Consider the following 23,367-nt stretch of genomic DNA (forward strand, 5'->3'; position numbering starts at 1 on the left):
TTTTAAGTATGTTTTAATTATGTGCCTGATGAAATTAACCTCATTGAACTTCGATAATGGTTGTTTTTTTATACAATATTGCGTGATAATATAAACATCGAAAGTTCTCTAAAAATAATAATGTCGTGTGAAAATAAATATTAAAATTAACACCCAAAATAACAAAAAACTAAATAATTTTACTATGATTCATTATTTGATATTCAATTATTTTACTACGACTCATCATTTGATATTCGTAAGTTATATTTATATAAATTACGAAGATGCACTGCAGGGTCTCCAATTAAACTGAAGAAAAACACAGATCTTTTTTCTTTGCTCTGTCCATTTTGATTTTTTAAAATGTTAAAAATGTTGAGAATTTGTTTGCTTATTTATTTCTAACAAATCTTGAAAATTGCAATTATATTGAAACAGTAAACGCTACTATTATAGAAATACACAACCGATACATTAAGAAAGTTTATTTCATTTTTATTTATTTTCGAAATTCTGGTCCTTAGAGGCCTCACCCGTGTGTTTGTGTAATTTTATTTCCCCCGTCCGCTAAAGGAATAAAATTAATCAATATGAATATTTATAGAAACACAGGAAACAGCATTTTTGTGAATCCAATTAAACTCTTTTTCTTGCCTTTACCTAATTTTGACCAGAAGTGTATGCAAATTTTTAACAAACTTGTTTAGTACCTTAACTCAGTGATTCCCAACCTGGGGGCGATCGCCCCCCAGGGGGCGATTTGAGATATTCAGTGGGGTGATAGAGCGAAGGGGGCGATATGGGGGGCGACGGAGAAAAGGGGGCGATAAGGGGGGCGTTTAGCATCCGGAAAACGAGAAATGGGTAATTGAGAAAAATAAGAAAAGAGAAAAAAAAATACAATACTTTCGATCGGATATCCATAGGATAATAAAAAGTAAATATATGTATACCAATGCAGGTAATAATAACACAAACATCTCGTCTAGTCACAGATCTTATCGAACACGAGGCGTCACAATATTAGAATCATTATTAGTCACAATGTTAGAATTCGAAAAGAGACGTCGACGCGTGGCAATATAATTATTTATTGAGAATTGGGAGATAGTGTTTTTATTCTTTGCCTTCTCAATAAGTTGTAATTAATTACTCTTTTGTTTTGCTCTCAAAATGTCAGCTCCTAAAAAAAAGTGCCGGCAGTACTCAACGGAGAATTTGAAATATGGATTCATTGAATTGCCAGGAAATAAGAATCTACCATTGTGTCTCATTTGTGCAAAATCTTTGTCAAACGAATCCATGAAGCCGCCTCGTCTTATGGATCACTTGAAGAGGATTCATCCAGAGAAGTCAGACAGACCCGTCCAATATTTTGCGGTGAGTAAAAGTCTTTTGTTTGTAGGATGTAATTTTTCCATGTACAGTTACAATCATTAAATAGTTTACAGACTTACGTATCTAAGAGCCTATTTTTTAAATTTTTACCCCGTTTAAACGCAACTTTTACGTCAAAAGTATTACAATGTAAAAATTAAAGTGTAAACTATTTAGTGATCGTAACTGTACGTAGGTATCAACATATTATAATTATTTTTACTTTCTATTACCAAAAGTCAGACTGAAAGAAAAACTTTTTTAAACTTTATTACCATTACTTATAATAATTAAAGTGAATGTGTATTTCTTTCGTTTACAGGAGCTCAAGGCAAAGTATGAAAGGCGAGTTACTGTTGGGTCATTGATTGCAAAAGCTACCAAGAAAAACGACAAGGGTTTACTTGCTTCCTACAAGGTATCATTCTTAATAGCAAAAAGTGGCAAGCCGCACACAATTGGAGAAGAACTCATCCTTCCAGCTGTCAAAGAGATAGTTGATACTATGTTGGGACTCAGTCAGGCCAGCCAAGTAACAGATGCAGTTCCTCTCAGCAATAATACTGTCTCCAGAAGGATTGATGAAATGGAAGCGAATGTCGAAGATGTTCTCTGCAACAAATTGAAAAGCAGAGAATTTACTGTGCAACTTGACGAGAGTACCCTGAGTTACAGTACAGCTTTGCTGCTGTTATATGTCCGATTCATTAACGACAATGGAGAAATGGCAGAGGAAATGCTATTTGTTAGAAGTCTGATTACTGATATAAAAGGATCTTCCATATTTGAGGTCACTAAGAGATTTTTTGAAAAAAAAGAGATTCCCTTATTAAATATGATCGCCTGTGCTACTGACGGTGCAGCAGCAATGACAGGACGCCATATGGGATTTATTGCAGATCTGAAACAAGCAGTACCTGGAATTTTGTGTGTTCACTGCGTCATTCACAGAGAGCATTTGGCTGCCAAGAATTTGAGTGGGAGGTTGCACGATTTTCTTCGACTTGTGATAGATGCGGAAATAAAATTAAAGCAAAACCAAAGAATGATCAAATATTTCGTACGCTTTGTGAAGAAAATGATGAGATATTTAATACATTGCTACTACATACGGAAGTCCGCTGGCTTTCTAAAGGCAATTGCTTAAGGCAGTTCTGCAGTCTCATGGATACTGTTATTGAATTTCTTAATACTACTGACCCCACACTGAGTACAGAACTACAAGAGAAGCGAAATGACATCGCTTACGTATCAGATATTTTTCAAAAATTAAATGAAATGAACCTGCAACTACAGGGGAAGAACATAAATATGGCCAAAGCGAAGGGAGTAGTCGGAGCATTCATTGACAAACTATCTATTTTTGAAGAAAATATGCAGAGAAGAGAGAGAAGAAAATATGCACCAAATTCCCCAACTTAAAATCTTCTTGTGGTGATTCTGAGGATCTTCAAACATACTGCCTCCACCTTCAAACACTGAAAGAAGATCTGCAGTCCCGATTCCAAGATTTGGCTAGTCTGAAAGTGCCAACTTGGTTTATCAATCCTTTCAGCGTGGAAGTTTCAACGGTATGTTCTTCTCTTCAAGAAAACTTGATTGATTTGAGACATGATGTTGAAATTGAAAGTTTGTTTCGGGAGTGTGGGTACGAAAGATTTTGGCCGCGGATAAAAGAAGTGTATCCAATCTTGTGGAATGCAATCAAATTATTATTATTGGCATTCCCCACAACATATCTATTGGAGAAAGGTTTTAGTTCTGTGTGTATATTGAAAAACAGACAAATAAATAGGCTCGACATAATAGAAAGAGGGGATTTGAGGTTGTTATTAAGCAACATTGAGCCAGACATAAAGAAATTATGTGAGAGACACCAGGCCCAAGGAAACCATTAACAATTCTTTTACACACATATAACCATTTATCATTTTACGAAATGTAAAAATAAATAAATATGGATACTTACCCTTTGTATAGATTCATTATTTGTTTCAATTTAATTGGGTGGGAGGGGGATGGGGGGGCGATTGTAGTATTCATAACTGGTGAAACCTGTCTAAGGGGGGCGATCATGGGAAAAAGGTTGGGAACCACTGCCTTAACTAAATGATGACCGTATTCTTCAAAAATAGAAAATTTGAGGCGTTCTTTGCAAAAACTCCATTTGTCATTATTTACAATATTGAAAATATTTAAAAAAAAAGTTATTTCATTGAACCGTATTAAGTTTACTGAAATTCTCAAATTAGTGATTTATTATTTTGATGATTACACACAGTTTACAATATGAATTATTTATATAACAATAAATATTATTGTATTATAATTTTATATAAATAATAAAATTATTTATATAAAATAATAACATTATTTTTTCCTTTGGTTTTTTTTTGAAGGACCTTTATTCATTTGACATATGGGGTTTTTGTAGGAAATTTTCATTACTTTATAGAAAAAACGATATTTAATAAACCAAAATAAAAAATGAACGAAAACTTTTATTTGAAATGTGAAAAAATTAAAATATGAAATTGTTGAAATTTGAAACAAAATATTTAGTCTTCATCACTTACACCACTGCTGTTATCGTCTTCGTCTAAATCGGTAATTTTTTCAGACTGATGACCAGATTCTGTGAGCAGTTCGTTATAAAAGTTTTAAGCCTCTGTTTTTTTCCAAATATTGGGTTAAATCTCTAAGGTTTTCTTTCTTTTCTTTCCCTGAGGAATATCCAAACGCGTATTATATAACGGTTTAAATTCAAACTATTTCGGTATACCACGTTTGTTTCTTATAAGGGATTTTTCCCAGCTACCTGTATAAGTCTGTCTTACTAAAACAACCCCAGGTTCATCAACTGAATCAACCCTATCTCAACATTCGCGCAGTTTTGATTTTCACTGAAGGACGAGCTGATCTAAGAAAAAATGGAGTTACTGCTTCTGAAATGTTAAATATCATAGACTGAATAACATCAGTTACTTACGGTAAACGGTGATGGTTTGCTCCTAGAATTCTTGATTACGTTTTCGCATTCTTTAGGCATTTCGACGGTTTCAGATTTTATGCTTTTTAATCAATGAAACATCTTGGTCGCAATTTAAAAATGAATGGCCTCGAATAGGAAATACATGTGTGATAGTTTTAAACATGTGTAAACCATGGAGAAGCAAGTACAAAAATTTCATAAGAACATAGTTTTTATTTTTCCGGCACATCCGTCGTTTATTAGGATAATATTCTTTGTCGTCACCTCATTAGATCGTAAATATTGGAACAATAATGGAGCTACTTCATTTTGTCCGTTTCTTTCAATGGTTTCATCGTAAGAGAACATAGTTACAGTATTATTTCCATCATTGTGCACACCAAATACGTATAACCATAGCTGCCTAGGATAGAATACTGCATTGGTACGTATATGTGGCATTGGAAGGTTTTGCATATAGTCAAAAGACAAGCAACTGTAGTTCTCTGAATCATCACATGCTTTTAATTAATATTTTCTTTTTAGTTCATAAAACTTCTCAGCTTTCCGTAAGTGGAGTTCTTTCTCAATATTTAATTTCCGCATGTATTCTGGATCGTCACAACTAGTTAATAGTTTACTTTGATACCGATCGCAAGTACCACATGTATCACATCTCGGTAAGCCAAATTGAAGGTTAAATTCGGTATGGAATATTTTCCAATATATTTTATAAGAAGACTTTACACCGGAATGTTCTGCTATGAATATTTTATACATCTTTTTCACAGATAGCGTCTCAGGAAGGTAGTAGATATTCGGATTTTTTCTTCTCGAAAACTGTCGGTTTTTATAAGATTTGATATGGCTCTTAATCAAAGCCAATGTATTTTCTGCCGTTTTATTTTGGTCGGTTTGAATGCTTGCCTCGTTTATCCTTTGGTGCTGATCCACCATTAAAGACATGTAGCATTTTTGTAGCCTTCGAACCCTTTCATATGTTATTCCATGAAGACCGCATACATACTGGTTCTTCTCTTTTTTTCAACCTTATTTTATAATTATAGGCAGCAGAATGTTGGTCTTTGAGCGTTTGCGGAACATTACCTTGGCTTGGCGCATCATTTTCTACTTCTGTTAGTAAAACATCCCTAATTTCAGCGTTTTTTTTTTCGGCTTCTTCTGTGCTTTGAAATGTGATAAGATATTAGCCCTACAATGAAATATACTTGTTAATTGTTTAAATAAAGCGATTAATTTTGCCTGCCAAATAACTATCTTGTTTGTTTTTAGTTTTCAAAGCATAAAAGTGATCGAAAACTCGAGATTTCCCTTCATCAATAATTTTAAAATAACATTGAAACCGTGAACACCTAACTGGAATTTAAATGTTTCACTCATCATTTTACAATTAATATGTGTAACGTACCTGCAATTGGGAGCCATTTGTACTTGTGCTTTTTCCATGCCCTTATAATTAACATATTTTGTCACTTCACTCTTGCCTGTTTTATCTCTGTACGTCTCAGCACCTTCCTTTTCTTTTTTAATGGCACATTTTCATTTGAACTTTGTCGTTCGAGTTCATTATTACTGGTATTTATTATACAACTCATTTTACTAAACTGGTTTATGGTGTTTACTTATAAAATCACACAACACAACTATTCGAAGGAACGTTAACCTTTAAAAACCTACTGACTTCTTCTTAGTGCCTATCCGTTCCGGATGTTGGCGATCATCACGGCTATCTTTACTTTGTTTATTGCAGCGCGGAACAGTTCAGTGGTAGTCGTGTTATACCACTTTCGTAAATTTTGAAGCCAGGAAATGCGTCTTCTTCCCGGTCTTACCATTTACTTTCCCTAGGAGAATCAGCTGGAGAAGGCCGTAACGTTCTTATTTCTCATTACATGTCCTAGATATTACAACTTTTTAGTTTTGACGGTCATGAGAATTTCACATTCTTTCTCCATTCTACGCAGGACCTCGACATTAGTAACTCTGTCAACCCAGGGTATACGTAAGATGCGCCTATAACACCACATTTCGAAAGCTTCGAGCCGATTCATAGATGCAACAGTCAGTGTCCACGCTTCCATTCCGTAGAGCAGAACTGTGAATATGTAGCAGTTCAATAGACGGCATTTTGTTTTTGTTTTGTTTTTGTTTTGTTTGAAAACGCTAATTTAATAATTAAATTACCTATAACGACCTGTACATCTGAAAGGTCATTTTCATCGCTGAAAGTACTAAAGACTAAATGGTTTAGTTTTGATGTTTATCCATCAGTACATTAAAATAGACGAAGAAGAGGTAACAAACCATATGGCTCTAAAGCAACGCCGTTTAGACATTTTATTATAAATTTAAGTTGTTTACAAATTATTATATAAAATACAATTTAGGATTTGAATTAATATTTTTCATTATATTTAGATATAAATACCTAATATTAGGCACGATAAGAGTTGACAAAACGAGTCGGTTGCGAGTAATATGCGCATACAGGACTGTATCTGCGGCGGCCTTATGGACTATCACGGGTTGTGTTCCTCTGCAAGTTTTAGAAGTAGAGAGGGGACATCTTTATGAGAGAAGGGAGCATTTGACAATAGCCATAAAAAAGAAGAAAGGGAAAGATGCCAAGAAGAGTGAAACAACACGGAAAATGTTACCCAGTGGACTAAGATGCTGATCCGAGCCTAAGGAACTGTGTAGATTGTCTGTTTTAGGGCGTATCTTCATAGGTTCAGAAAGACAGACATAGATAGATGGCTATACTACGAATATTCCAACACTTTTACTCACACAATGCTGGAATGTAATAGATGTACAGTGGAGAGAAACAGAATGTATAGAGAAATAGGTACGAACCCTGTGACTGTGAGATAGATGATCGTGAAGATGACGGGAAGTAAGAAGGGATGGAATAGTGTTCACAATTACATCCGAACAGTAATTAAAAAGAAATAAGAAGAACAGAAACACTAACAGGACCAACAACAGAGATAAGATCTAGATAAGAGTAGGGAATGTTAGTCGAAAAATGTCGTCAGTCTTACAGCAGCCATCCCACTTCCGCAATACTGTACGTGCGACAGCTAACTGAGCACAAGTAGGAGGGGGTGATTTTAGTTGGTAGGCAGGATAACAAATACCTGAATCTTTGGCACTGCTATCTTTAGTACTTTAAATTAAACTAGAACCCTAATTTCAAGGACTCAAAATACAGGTAGCATAAACAAAAATTTCGGTGCCCAACCAACCTCCCCACCAGGAAAATTCTAGGTGCGATACTGAGGAATAGGAATTTCGATAGATTCTGAAAAATGCGGCACATACGTTTACAACATTTTTTTACCGTCAAGTTTAGTCATTTCCATAAACATGTAATAATAAATTAATAAATATGACCGAATCGTTCCTTAAATTTTATATGGCCTTGAATCATATTATAATTAATACCAAAATATTTAGATAACGCGTTCACATTACAACACCATGTTGACTCATTCAACAGAAGGTATTCGGATTCAGAGAAATATGTATTTATTTAAATAATATCTATTATATCAAGTTTCGAGTAACGATCTAAAAATAACTATTAGTAACTCCTCGGAACTTGAATTGGTTTTCAGATATATTCACACGCAAATCAAATAAAAAATAATCTTATAGGTTGGTTAAAGAAAACGTAATCTATACAGATATCGTTCAACCACAAATGCCACATTATACGACATACAAATTAAAAACTGTGAGAATATAAAATCAAAAATCAAAGGCTGATTTACGTGTCTGCAATCTAATTTATTTAAGCTACCTCAGTTTGATTTAACTACCTAGGTACCTAGCCCATAGACCATAGACCGTCAAACTTCAATAGGAAATTCGGCTACGATTTTATCCCTTATGCCTTTTTGTGAACCGTTTTCACTACTTGCTGTTAAGCCTTTCTCTTGCAGGTTTCTTATTCTGAAAACTAACAAGCTTTCAAGTGGCATGAAGGAGAAAATCACGGACATTAACTTTAAAATTATATGTTTAGGTCATAATTAAAAATAGAATCAATACTCTCCTCTATCTATTCGTAAAATGGCATAAGAGAGAATATTTTTTACAAAACAATTTTTTTTCTAAAGAAAATTTAAGTTCCCCAGGAAACCACTCAGTTTTCACTGAAATGAGCAAAATAAAGTGTTATTTGATAGATGCTGTAACTACAAATATAATACCAAAAGTTATGCAAATTCATCCAAAATTGTTTCGTATATTTTTATTTATTAATAACTTAAGCGAAAAACGAAACTTTTAAAATTTTCGTAATATAAATTAAAACCAATATTTTATCAAAAAACTGAAAAAATAATCGGTTAGTTTATTGAAAAATCTTTAAGATGAGCTGTGGTGAAAGTATTTTAGTGCATTTAATAGCTTTGCTAAAATGATTTCACAACTTTTAATTTTGTGCTAAAAGGAGACTTTGAAAAGGATATTTGAATCATCAATTTAGGATATTTTTTATCTTGATCAATGACTCTTATTTTTTTAATTGTAAATTGAAAATGTTTTATACGACTTCACTTCTACAATTTTAGTTTGATCCTCTACAATTTGATCCGTTTGTTAAACGTCATTTTATATTTTATGACGTTTAACAAACGTAATTTTATGTTTTTTTAACTTTTTTTATAATAAATCGAGAACGACTGAATCGATTTGGCTTATTTTGGTTTTAATAGTATATTACATAACGAGAGTTGTAAGAAGCTTATTACATGCGAGTAAAAAAGTTGCAAAGCGGCGAGCGCAGTAATTTTACAAGCACGTAATAAGCTTACAACTCAAGTTATGTACTATAGTTTCTCTACTACGATTATTTCCATTTATAAAAATGAAAAGTATAACAAGTAACTTTTATTTATTTAACAAAATTCGGGAACAATTTAAATTAAACATTTATTTATAATAATTAATTGTAAAATTTTGGCAATTATTTATAACTATACCCTTATCCGAGTTTGGCGGTTGTTCAATAATACGTGGTGAATGGTGAGATGACGTAAACTGTACGGTATGTTCTTCTTGAACATTGGTATTTTCAGTGTATGTAAAGGTCTGTAAATTACTTTCAATTGAATTCATAATTCTATTGGCTGTTGACGTCTTAGTCTTTATTGACTCATCGACATATCCTTCAGCCGTTGTTGAAGATTTCCATCCGCCATGTCGTTTAAGAGCCATTAAATCACCACCGGCATCTACCAAAATAGTGACAGAAGTTCGTCTTAAACAGTGACCTGTGTACATTTTGGGATCTGATAACTTTAAATATTCGGCTATTTGTTTAGGAACACCGCCTATTTTGTTTAATCCTACCACCTGTTTCGTACATTTACGTCTTTGATAATTAAGAAAAAATTGATTTCTTTGCGGATCGCTAATCTGTAGTCGAATTTCTATATATTGTTTGCAGATTTTATAGAAATTTCCGGAAATAACGAAAGATCTACATATTTTGGTTTTCGTATCAGGAATTTTAACCAATAACATGGTACTTAAATCATCAATTTCACAAATTTTAACATTTTTTAACTCTTGTTTCATCCACATATTCCAATAATTGCAATAACCTTAAAATAAAAGTATTATAACTAGGCACATTTATGTTATACTTTTAAATAACATACCTTTATTACAAGTAAAAAATATTTTATTTCATCAGAATGTAAAATTTTAAATTTTTTGTTTTTAAACCCTTTTGATTGCCTTTTTAGATAAGCTCGCAATTTCGGGTAATTTTCAATATTAACATTATTTTTCAAAGTTATAACACTTCTTAGCATAGAATATATTGCCCATAATGAGGATGGTTTAAATTTCTTAGCGATTTCTCCAAAATAAGCCAAGGGTACGTTTTCAGAAAATGAATTTACATTATTTGTTGTACGCCAATCCATAAATTGCTGATATACCTACCTTTTCATATCTTCCTCTAGATTTTTCTGGTAATAGATTCTCGGTAGTGTTCGCAGCTAATATTGGATGGTGTCCTACTAAATTCATCTTTACTCTTCGATGAACTCATTTTATTTATCTGTATTTAAATTACCACTATATTTATTACAATGACAGATTAATAATTTTTAATCTGTCAAAATAACGTCTGTTAATTCATTTCCATGGTAACTCGACCAACTGACTTACAAGGCTTATGTGATATTACACATTTTTATACAACTGAAGCGTAATTTTTTTTTATTACGTGCTAGTCATTACGTGTCAGTATCTGTTTTGATGTACTTACTTAGCATCCAAATAGTAGGTAATACACAATTTACTAGTAAGAGAGTAGAAAACATAATTATTTGAAGTCCTAGGAAGGTCTAATAGATGACTGATGAAATTGTAAGGAAAAGTAGAATCAACAGTTTTATTTTCCCATACAAACAGTTATATTATGCCCTTATACAAAATGTTTTATTAGGACTCTACCTCTGGTACAGTGATAGTGCATTTAAACATAAGGTAATGTTTAACAAACATCATGTCTATTTACTTTTTTCGCTTCGCATAAGCTCGAGAAAATAGGATGAAATTGTAAGGAAAATAGTAAAAGCAGTTTTATTTTCCTATACACACAGTTTAATGTACTGATCTATACCATATACCATCAGATATCAACTTTTTTTAGTTGTATATGAAGTGTACTAAAAAATGTGATTTTTACTCAAGAAAAATATATTTTTATTTTTGACAGAATTAGGTATGATTAGAATTAAAAATAATTTTAAAATGTTCAACATTGTTTATTTACAATAAAAAACGATTTTTTAACATTGTTTCTGCAATAATTCATTTAATACATTTTAATAATTATAAATTTAATGAAAGAATTCTAAATAAACTTAAATAATCTACTGAGAATGTCAAAAAATGTTTAAATCTAATTAAGTATGCCAAATTCATAAAATTTTCTGTATTAATTTTTATTGTAAGTGTAATATATTTTAACCGTAATTTATGATAATCTACCGTCGTTCAGTTGCACCAAATGTAGGCAACTTAAAGTTGTTGATTCAAAAAATTGTTAGATGGTGAGCAAACAGCACATTGGCAGCTCAAGCTGCCATTAGACGTGCATGGCAAACCAAATGCAATATGTAACATTCAAAAAAGAAGTGCAAATTACTGAGAAATCACTAGAGTATAATAGACCAGCATTTCTGTGTCTGATTGAGCTAAAGAAAGCGTTTAACAGACTAAGACACAAAGATGTAATTCATCTTCTGTATAATAGGGAAGTTTCCCTAAATATTATAAAAAATATCGAAAATATCTACCAAAACAACAAAATGGAAGTCAGAATAGATAAATAACTTACAAAACCTATAGAAATAGGCAGCGGAATAAGACAAGGGATTCGTTGAGACCCATGCTCTTCAATTTGATCATGTATGAAATCATCAAAAGCGTTAACAAAGAAAGAGGATGCAGAATGGGAAACAAAGAAATAAACATACTCTGTTACGCAGACGACGCAATATTGATTGCCCAAGATGAAGATAGTCTGCAAAGACTGGTCCACAGATTTAACATAAGAGCAAAAGAATTTAATATGACAATCTCATCTCAGAAAACTAAAACAATAGTAGTCAGCAAAGAACCAACCAGATGTAAAATAGAAATTGATGGCATCAGTATTGAACAAGTAATGAAAATAAAATACCTCGGAATTACACTATCTAGCTATGGAGACCAGGACAAAGAAATGAGACATGAAGTACAAAAACCAAATAGACTGACAGGATGCCTTAATAACACTATATGGCGAAAGAGACACATTAACACCGAGATGAAGTCAAGAATTTATAAAGCCAGTATAAGACCAATAATGAGATATACCTCAGAAACAAGACCCGATACAGCCACAACGCAAAGGCTACTGGAAACGGCAGCGATGAGTGTACTGAGAAAAATTACAGGAAATACGCTGATAGATCGAAAGAGAAGTGAAGATATTAGAAGGAAATGTAACGTACAGTGTATAAATGAATGGACACAAAATAGAAAAAAAGAATGGATAGATGGAAAGAATAACTACATAAGCAGAATGGAGGAGACCCGTCTCGTCACAACAGCAAGAGATAAGTCACCAATCGGCAGAAGAAGTATCGGACGACCGCGCAAAAGATGGAGTAACAACCTTCCATAGAGGTAATAATCCGCCAATAAACAAGCAGAATTGCTTATAAAGAGGAAGAAGAAGAAGAAAAAAAAGAAGTGTAATCGTTGCAGTGATGTAAACGAGTTCAGTAATTATCTGGGATACATGTACAATGGCTTATTAAAATTCACAGACATTACCGGTTATTCCTCTCTTTACAAATACTGGAAACGGTAAAATAAAACTACATCCAAATACATAATGCATCAAACTTCTATTCTGCACTTTTGTTGAGACCAAACATGAATTAATTGTAAGTGTCTTTCCGGCTATACTGAATAATTACTTGAATCATAATTGGCTTATTGAGCGCGCAATTTTGGCGGCGAAAAATTAAATTAACTTCCAGATTCAACAGTTGTTATAGTTTCAAAAGATAGACTATAACATATTATATCTTATGGGTATGCTGTTATGTTTATTTTTTTTTTATATGATCAGTCAAGTGCAGGATTTTATTCAATAATACATATATTTACCTATCTCAATTACTGTCAGTGTTTTATAATACATAAATACGCCTTGGTGTTTTATAATACATAAATACATAACCCATTAAAAAAACACACGTTTAAATTTTTGCAAACATCTATTATAAAGAGTTACTCGGTCTTATCTATTTTAAATTAATATTATATTATTCTGATAAGAAAGAAATGAACCAATAATAAATATAACAGTACAAACATTAATTTTATATACAATATTTATCTATAGCGTTTAATTTACTGATTATTCTTCAGACTAATATTATTCGTCTTCAGAGTCTGAAAATATTTGATGAACTGGAAGAACAATTGTTATTACGAATATTAAACAATACCTATTGACCGTTTAATAGATACTTTAAACTATTTTATCTAAATGATTATACGACTACACGATCACATAGGCGGCGTAATGTTCCTAATAATTAGAAGATTCTCCTACGAAGTAACAAGATACTATTATAGTTAATGTCAAACAGGGTCATACACCACGTAATTTCTTTGAAAAATACAGACTACTCACAGATTATACACTGATATGCAACGACAATAAACTCTGACGACGAAGAAACGCCGCACTTTGTAAGTTCTTATTCTAAAGAAAATTCTTTCTACGCTATCTTTAAAATCTACTTCACTCAGTGACTGAGCAACTTCATTTGAGGTTGCTTAATTACTTCAAATAATAAAGAAATGTGAACCAGTTGGACCAGATGATATTCCTGGGGAAGTGTGGATAGCTTTCGTAGGAGAGAGACAAAAACAAATTGGCTGAAACAGATTTGCTTAATAGTATTAGGATTTAGGAAGTGCGACAAATGCCGGACTAACAAAAAGCCGTATATTTGTGCCTGTGTTTACAAAATAAAAGAGAGATGTACAACCAGGGCCGGCAAGGGATGCAATGCAAGTGGGCGCCTCTGTTTGGCGGGGCTTAAAAATGAGCTTTTTTTCTGCTAGTGTTGTACAAAATACTTAGTAAAATAGAAAAATTAATTTTTTAAACGTGAATTCAATTCCAGTCATAATAAGCTAATCTGTGTTATTTTGGTATCCCACGCACGTAAAATGTACAATGGGTAGAATTCCTACGGTGTAGTAATAATAGAATTTATTGGTAAATATATTATGTTTCAAAAAACAAACAACTTTGCACTTTTATTTAAAATGCTTTGTTTATTTACTTTAAATTTCTTTGTTATTTAAAGGTTTTGTGTCAGTGGTTGCAGCGTAAATGAATGATTTGTAGTTAAATAAACATTTTACATAAAATTTAGTTTATCAGTAGCTTTCTTAATTTAGTATTTTATGGTGTACCCATACAAGCTGCTGCTACCTGGTACACGGATGGCTCAAAAAAAAAAAACATCGGAGGGTGTGGGAGCCGGCATAGTAGGGAGAAATAAAGGGATACATTTCCCGGTAAGTCTATCTAAGGATGTGACAGTTTTCCAGGCGGAAATAACGGCAATCCATCACTGCGTGAAAGAAATAGAAAGGCGGGAAAGAACGTTCTGTTCAGTTGCCATCTTCACAGATAGTCAGGCAGTGCTTAAGGCACTCAATTCTGTAGAGGTCAATTCTAAGCTAGTATGGGATTGTGTGTGTGCCCTAAATAAACTAGGAGACCGTAGCAAGGTTACGGCAGCCTGGATACCGGGGCACGAGGGTCACAAGGGTAATGAAAAAGCAGATGAAATGGCCAAACAAGGCTCATCAATGACATTCATTGGACCGGAACCCTTCTGCGGCGTTGCAGTAACAAGAAGTGGCTACAAGGAAGTGGATAGCTCACAAATTTCTGAAATGGTGGAGGAACTCACCAGGAGAAAGACAAGCGAAACAGTTCATTACAGAACATTCGCCAAAATAATACGGCAGACCTAAAAGCAAAGACAGGAAAACAGTCAAAGCCATAGTAGGTCTTCTAACAGGGCACTGTAAGCTGAATAGATACTTGAAGCTGATGGGATTATCAGATGACGACCTGTGCAGATTCTGTCACCTCGAAGAAGAAACTGCAGAGCACATCTGGCAAATGTGCGGTTCTTTGCATTAGGAGAAGAAAACATATACTGACCAAACCCGAAGAACCTGGTACCAAAAAAGGCGAAATTATATGGAATGTTACAAGAAGCTGAGGAAAATATTGAAAAGTAAAGAAGCTGATAAAAAGGTCACTAAAGTTACTTCATACTGTAGCATATGCGAGGAAAAACCTGCTTTATGTTTACGACGTTTTAATTTTAAACACAATGCAAAAATTTTAAAACTCTTGGTTTTAAAAGTTTAGATTTTATTTTATTTGAAAATATATGCAGTTCTTAAAAAAATCAGTTTTTGCTTTACCAAAAGGAATAGCCTGGTACTGATACAGTTTCCAGCAAGTTTGTATATTCCTTGTATGTATACAACTATTACTATACATAAATCTTTAAAAATTTAATGATAAATCACACTCACATTTCTTAAGAACTACCAGTCTATTGCGACTGGTGTATCTAAATGCAGAATTCTATAGTACCAGTCAATTACAACATAATAATTGAATTTTTCGTAATCGCAGCGAAAGTGTTAATACAAAAGATAATGGTAATAATAGGAAAAGTCGTAAATTGTGGGTGGCAAAGTCATTTCGTTACTAAAAACGAACCAATCCATATTTTCACATAAAACAAAAAACATACTACTTAGAACACATGGTTGCAACCGAAAAATAAGGTTTTTCAAAAATCCGCTAACGAAATTATTCCACAGGACGTTTCAAATTTAGGATAAAAAACCACCTTTCGATTTACCTCTCATAATAGGTCAAATACAAAATTTTATTAACAAACTCACTATGCTAAATTAAATTTTATAAATTTTTACACAGCGTGCTAAAAAATCATCAAAATAGGGCTGAAAATAAAAAAATTGAAATATTTTTAATTTGACCAAAACTTTCTCCGTTGTTTTTTTTGCATCTGAGTGTATTATATCCAATAAGTTTGGTTTTATGCAAGACAGATCAACAACAGAATAGACGCAATTTCTATTTTAAGTCAGTTAATTAAAAAATACAGAAATCTCAGAAGTTCCCGGTGAATATGTGAAGATTGTGAGAGAGATGAGAACAGATAAAACTTTTTGAAGATATATTATACCGTGTAAATATAAGAACTGTCATTAAACTGACAAATAAAGCTAGTATTGGAATTAACTTCAAAGTCTTAAACAGAATTAAAATAAATAAAGCAACTGTATTTAACAGTGAATAATATTGGCACAAGGCAGAGAAAAATGGAAACAATTGTGGATGACCTACATTCAGGAGTAGATGGATACAGGTTAACGAAGAGACAGAGAAACAAGACCGCACACAAAGAGTGGTCGAAAATAATCACTTGATTATGAACAAGGCGTACATTTAGCCATTATTTGGTGATTTCATTCATATTTTTAGATTAAATTGACAAATTGTCTTCAAGAAAAAACTTTTGTAATATAATGAAAAGAACAGTTAATTTTTTTGTCACCTTTTTGTCAACTTTTGTCATTTAATTTTTACCTGTTGATATAAATAATAATTAGGTAGTAAGATTTGAATGCTTTAAAATCTTTTACATTTAAACCTCATATTTTTTATTTCCATATTCTCATATCAAATAGTTTTATTGTGAAGAATTTAAAAAAAAAACAAGTAAAAACTTACCAATTCCAAAAATTTGATAATAGATAACCGACTGATTGCCATTTTGTAATGTAATTCACAATGTTTTTTAAACGAGCAAATTCAAATATTGATTCTACAAACTTCGAACACTACGCCTTCCTCTGACTCACTAAGAATAATGTGTTAAGATTCAAGGCAAAAAATACAACGCTCGATGGCTCGATTTGTCCTCGTACTCGTCCTGCTGGCTGCCGCTTACTTGCAGAGCTTGCAGGAAGATTTTTGTTGGTAAATGAACGAATTTGAACGAAGATGAACAGATTCGAAACCGAAGCGCCGACTCCCTACCTTTCGGCACCATTCAACACACGAGGGAGCTAAAAATTTCAATGATTTTCAAACAGGAGCGTCTTGGCAAGTTTGTATGTTGTTGAATGAAATTTTAATTTTGTTGTGTTACGTATCGTTAACTGGCCGTAACTAAGAAACACACATGAATTTTTACAAAATGGACTGAATACATACATGAAATATTTGCAAACAGAAACAACTTACACAAATAAAGAGTAAAATCCGGATCAAATATTTTAAAAGAAGAAATAAAAAATGCTAAAGTGGAAGAGCTGGTGAACCTGACGAAATCCCTACAGAACTATAGTTGTATCTTGATAATCCGGCAGGTAAGGGACCAAAGGGGCGTCGGATTATATATTAATATAATTACATATTTACCATTGTTTTGTTAGCAGTAGCCTGCAATATTCTTAAATTTTATGAGTAAAATGCTACACAGATTAATATGCAAATGAAACACCTATTTTGGCTAACTAAAACATGTTTCTTAAAAGAAATATGGAAGCTAATAAATTTAATGAACATACAGTGTGTAATGTGTAAATAATAACTTATAAACAGCAGCAGTTTCAAAGAAAATCCGTCGCTACTAATATTTGATAACCACGAGAGCCACGTCACAGTGGAAGTAATTATAAAGGCTCGAGAAGTAGGTGTCCATATTTTGACGCTGACCCCACATTGTAGCAACAAACTCCAGCCCTTGGATGTTGTTGTCTTTGGGCCTTTCAAGACATATTTTAATGCTGCATGTGAGGCTTGGCTACTGAATCATCCAGGAGCGCCCATCACAATATACAATATAGCTAAGTTGGTTGGTACAGCACACGATAAAGCTCTCGTACCTCAAAATATTTGGTCAGCCTTTGAAAAAACAGAGATATATCCCTTCAATCCAAATGTTTTAAGAGAGAGCGACTTTCTTGGATCGGCAAGGACAGATTGTCTTTTGGAAATTGTAGAGAGTCCTTCAATAACGTCCTTCCAGGACCATCGGCTGTAAACTCTGTTCCTCTAGACCCAAGTCCTGAAACACCCTCTATAACTACCAAAGCAAATAAAAATTTCATTTCACCAGAGATGTTGCAAGGATATCCTAAGGCCAAGGCAAGAAAAGTTAATGGGAAACCGAGAGAGAAGAAGAAAAGTAGGATCCTCGTAAGCACGCCTGAGAAAGATGCGCTCGAAGCAAAACGGAACCAGATACACGTGTTGTGGATATTGAGAGTTCTTCGGATGAAAGTGAACCAGTTTTTAATTTGGGATATAGTGATGATAACGATGATTCTTGGATAGGACCAGTGGATGATGAAGCATTTGACTGCAATCGTGACCTTGTAGAGGGTGACTATGTTTTAGTGAGATTTAAAGAAAAGTCCAAAAATATATTTTACGTGGGATTTGTTGTATCGTGCAACAATTCAGAAGTAGAGGTCAATTTTATTCGTAAAACCAACAAAATAGGTGCCTCGTGTTTCGTATCTTCCACTGTTCCTGATATTCCTTTCTTGGAGAAAGAAGGCCAAATCCAACGCCATTTCGCAATAACAAGGGACTGACAGCATCTTACAATAAATTTGAAATAAATTTTGGTCATCTAGACGTTCGCTAATTAGCCTTCATTTCATATATCAGCTCTTATGTTTTCTTGGGAAATATATAAGTATTTTACGAAGTTACATTGACTTTTTTTTTATTTTTATTATCGAACTATTAAATATATCATGTGTCTCACTGTGTACTAGTAACATGTCTCAATGTGTAACAGGGGTGGTACACACTGAGACATGTGCAAGGTTGTTTTAAAGTTACATAACTTTTTGAATTAAAACTACAGGCCTTTATATTTATGGAAGTGATACATAAAATACCAAAAATTATTATGGCTGCAGCTGTCAGTTCTTATCGATGATTAAAAAAAATAAATATCGCCAATAATTAATTTTTTGTCTCACTGTGGTCAAACTTTGAAGAAATCTTTTGATTGTCATTTGATTTTTCTTGTTTGGACAGTCTGTAATTGCTTGTTCTTGTATCTCCTTTACCATCAAATTGTTTTTAAAGTCATATATTCTCTCCTCGCACGAACGCATCCAAGTTTTTGCAGCCAATATAGCGTCATCACAGTTGACGATGAAAGATTTTTCATCCTGTGCTTTCTGGGTCACGTGTCCATCAGATTCTGTCATTTCTTTAATTATTTCATCATCTGTTAAGTCATCATTGAGATTGTCTTCTAAAATCCACTCTTGTAAAGCTTCTCTTGTTTCTGATGAATTAGTCATATTGTTGCAAATATAAAGGGCAGCATATAGTAAAACTTGTACAGGTTGGTCATTGGATTCTTTATTTATGTACTTCTATTGGAAAGAGTGGGTTGTTGGGCCAAATATTCTTCCACGATTTAATCAGTGTAGTAGGTTTGACTTGCTGCCAAGCAAACGCAGCATTAATAATTGCATCTTTGATGTTAAAGTTTTTCAAAATTGAAGTGACGTCAGCGTAGGTTCACTTACAATATCCACAAGAAGTTGTTTTTTGTAGTGTGCATTGAGAGTTAAATCTTTTTTTAGAACATCTCCATAATTTAAAAATTCTTCTTGGCCCACCTCAAATACGCTAAGTTTGTTTTTTCTGTAAACTGCTTTAATAAAATTTGTCCAGTCATGTGGTACATCGATTTCCATGACAGTTTTTTTTAGCTTTTTTAATGGATGCATGTATCGTATAGGTCCTCATATGGATGTGCCCTGGCTCCATAAAGTAGTGATTTATCTCAAATAATGAGTTTGTGTCTGGTAGCTCCTTTAAAATCTTGCAGAACATTGTAGCAACATAAATTTTTCTATTTTACTCAGAAGATAATTTCCTGTAGAAATTAAAAGTTTTAATGTCTTTTGAAGAAATATCCAAAACAAACTTTCTTAAACAAGAAGCTATTTCTTGACCTCCACGTCCTGCTATAGTTTCGTTCCATAAAAAACAAATCCCTTCATTACCAATATGATCTGTTTTATAAAGAGTTAGATTATTGACCCACGGTTGTCTTTTGTAAAACGGTACACCATTTCTCAAGAAGGGAGTCGGCAAACATTTTTTAAAAGCAAATAAAACATTAACATAACTTGGATCTAATTTACTTCTTTCTTTATATTTTTTCTTATTTTCATAGCAGCTTTGAGCCATCTCCAAATGGTTATTTAAATCTTGTTCTATTGTAATCTTTTTATATACCTTATTTTCTGTAAGGTATGTTTTATTATGTGACCGTGGCCGGTCTCCGCTTTCGTGGAGGAGGAGCTCCGAACTGAGTACGGGCTCTTCTGTACTTCACGGAAGACAGACTGGGCGGGGGATATCCTCAACCTCGACACGGCACGTCCCATATAGCTGATAGGGAAAGTTCCTGCAGATATGCAGGACAGGTACGAATAAGGCATTGCCAAATAAGTACCCGCGGATCAACTGAGGATATGACATTAGGCAGCAGTAATGTCATTACTGGATTAAGGCTGTAGGAAGTAAAAATCCTGTAGGCTTAATTCCAGATACTCACAGGCGACACTCACATTATGAGTTAAGCGGCTGTGATACTGCGATCTTAGGGCACTCTTTTGTCCTGGAGTTTGAGAAATCGGCTTCGAAGGCGGAGGAACTAAGACTTTTAGTGAACGTCATAAGGATGCAGAAGGCAAGGAGAAACCACTGCATTAAAGACTTCTTGTAAGTATCTCTAGTACAATTATCATGGTGATAAAAAACTTTAAGATTCCGACTACTGATCATGAAAATCGGAATTCAAGATCCGGCAGGGAAGGTAAATCTAGCTCAAACCGTGAGGCCTTCCAGGTCGTTATCAAGAGAAATCCTCACGAACCAAACTACATTCTAGATGATGGATCTCTAAGAGTATTGCAAACAGCCATAAAGATAGGTACATGGAACGTTAGAACAATGTACGAGGCGGGAAAAATCTATAATGCCATTCAAGAAATGGAAAGACTTTCGATTAATATCATGGGAATAAGCGAAATGCGCTGGACAAATACGGGATACCGAGTTATCAAAGATCACAAAATATTCTACTCAGGAAATCTTAAGAACGAACATATAAATGGAGTGGGCCTAATTATGAATAATAAAATCGCCAACTGTGTCAGTCACTTTGTACCTGTATCAGAAAGGATGCTCTTAGTTCAGCTAAACACAACTCCCATAAAAACAAACATTATTCAAGTATACGCTCCTACAGCGGACGCCCCAGAAGAAATCATAGAAGAATTTTACAATGACCTTACTAATATTGTCAAAAGGATTCGGAAAAACGAAATAATACTAATAATGGGAGACTTTAATGCCAAAGTTGGCAAAGGACAAAGTGGAAATTTAGTGGGATCCTTTGGTCTAGGGAAACGAAATGAACGCGGAGACCGTTTGATTGAATTTGCAACTGAAGAACAGCTCATAGTGACAAACACCTTTTATGATCTTCCTCCAAGACGACTATATACGTGGAAATCTCCCCAGGATACTCCAGATTACACAGTACGAAATCAAATAGACTATATTCTTATTAACAAACGATTTAGAAACTCTATAACATCTGTTAAAGCGTACCCGGGATCCGACATAAATTCGGACCACAATCCACTTATCGCCAAAATGAAACTTAGTTTAAAGAAAGTTTAAAAACCAAAAATTATGAAGTACGATATTAACCAACTGAAAAATAAAACAGTAAAGGAAAAGGTACAAAAACGCCTAAAAGAAAAAACGTGGGCTCGTACAGAAAAACCATGGGCCCGTACAGAAACAGATAACACAGATGTAGAACTAGAAAATTTGCACAAAGTAAGTCAGGAAATAACAGAGAAATACTTAAAACCTGAAAGAACAAATAAAAAGGAATGGATGACGGAGGAGATTCTATGTATGATGGAAGACAGAAGAAACGCTAAAGATAATAAGAATTACTACAACAACATAAATAACGAAATAAAAAGGGCTATTAAAATAGCAAAAGAAAATTGGTTTAGCTCGAAGTGTACAGAGATTGAGTCATTACAACAAAAACATGATTCATTTAACCTCCATAAAAAGATTAAAGAAGCGGCAGGCTTATATAAACACAAGAACACTGGATTCCTGATAGATAATCAGGGAAACATAGTACTGGAAATAGAGCATAAAAGAGATATTTGGATTAAATACGTAGAAAAAACTTTTGAAGATATACGAAGTAACACTGGTATTACAACAAACACCAATTGCGAATCTGGACCACCATTTACAGTCGAAGAAGTAAAATATGCCATCAAAAGCACCAAAGATGGTAAAGCAGTAGGCCCTGATAATTTTCACTCAGAATTCTTAAAACTTATGGACTATGATGGCATAAAATGGTTGACAAATATATTTAACAGTATATATGATACGGGCGTGGTTCCCCAAGAGTGGTTAGTGTCAACTTTTATAAATCTTCCAAAAAAACCCAATTCGAGAAAGTGCGAAGACTATAGAATTATAAGCCTTATGAGCCATTTACTTAAAACATTTCTAAAGGTCATTCACAAAAGAATATATACAAAATGTGAGGAACAACTAACAAGAACACAATTCGGATTTCGTGATGCTCTGGGAACACGGGAGGCCCTTTTTGCTGTACAGGTGCTATTTCAGAGATGCAGGGATGTGAATTGTGACATATACGTATGCTTTATAGATTACCAGAAGGCATTTGACAGAGTAAAACATGACAAATTAATGACTCTAATGCAAGAAATTGGAATTGACAACAAAGATCTTAGAATTATCAGAAACATTTACTACAATCAAACGGCCAAAATCAAAATAGAAGACCAGTTAACTGATAAAATTGTAATAGAACGTGGAGTACGACAGGGCTGTATTTTGTCTCCATTGCTGTTCAACATTTATTCTGAATGGGTATTTAAGGAAGCTTTAGACGGTTGTGCGAAAGGAATACTAATAAACGGTGAATGGTTGAATAACATTAGATATGCAGATGACACTATAGTTTTTGCCGATAATCTGAATGACTTACAGATATTAACAAATCGCATAACAGAAGTCAGCAACAGATACGGACTAGCTCTTAACATAAAGAAAACCAAATTTATGACAATTAGTAAAAAACCAATACTAAACGCTCATCTTACAATCAACCAACAGAATATCGAAAGAGTCGAGCAATATACATATCTAGGCACTAATTTAAATAGCCAATGCGACCACTCAACAGAAATTAAACAGCGAATAATAAAAGCAAAAGCAGCATTCGTTAGAATGA

The 23,367-nt window shown here is 33.5% G+C and overlaps 1 protein-coding gene across 1 annotated transcript in view; it reads right to left on the minus strand.

Moving 5' to 3' along the window:
* Positions 1-16,996, minus strand: part of LOC140436428 (protein snakeskin-like) — a 33,789-nt gene extending 16,793 nt beyond the window's left edge. The window contains exon 1 of the mRNA XM_072525248.1: positions 16,743-16,996. Coding sequence (XP_072381349.1) covers positions 16,743-16,784 — 42 coding nt within the window. The 5' untranslated portion in view covers positions 16,785-16,996. The remainder of the gene's footprint in view (positions 1-16,742) is intronic.
* Positions 16,997-23,367: the final 6,371 nt, after the last annotated feature.

This window comes from Diabrotica undecimpunctata, chromosome 3, assembly GCF_040954645.1.
Source record: "Diabrotica undecimpunctata isolate CICGRU chromosome 3, icDiaUnde3, whole genome shotgun sequence".
NCBI lineage: Eukaryota > Metazoa > Arthropoda > Insecta > Coleoptera > Chrysomelidae > Diabrotica > Diabrotica undecimpunctata.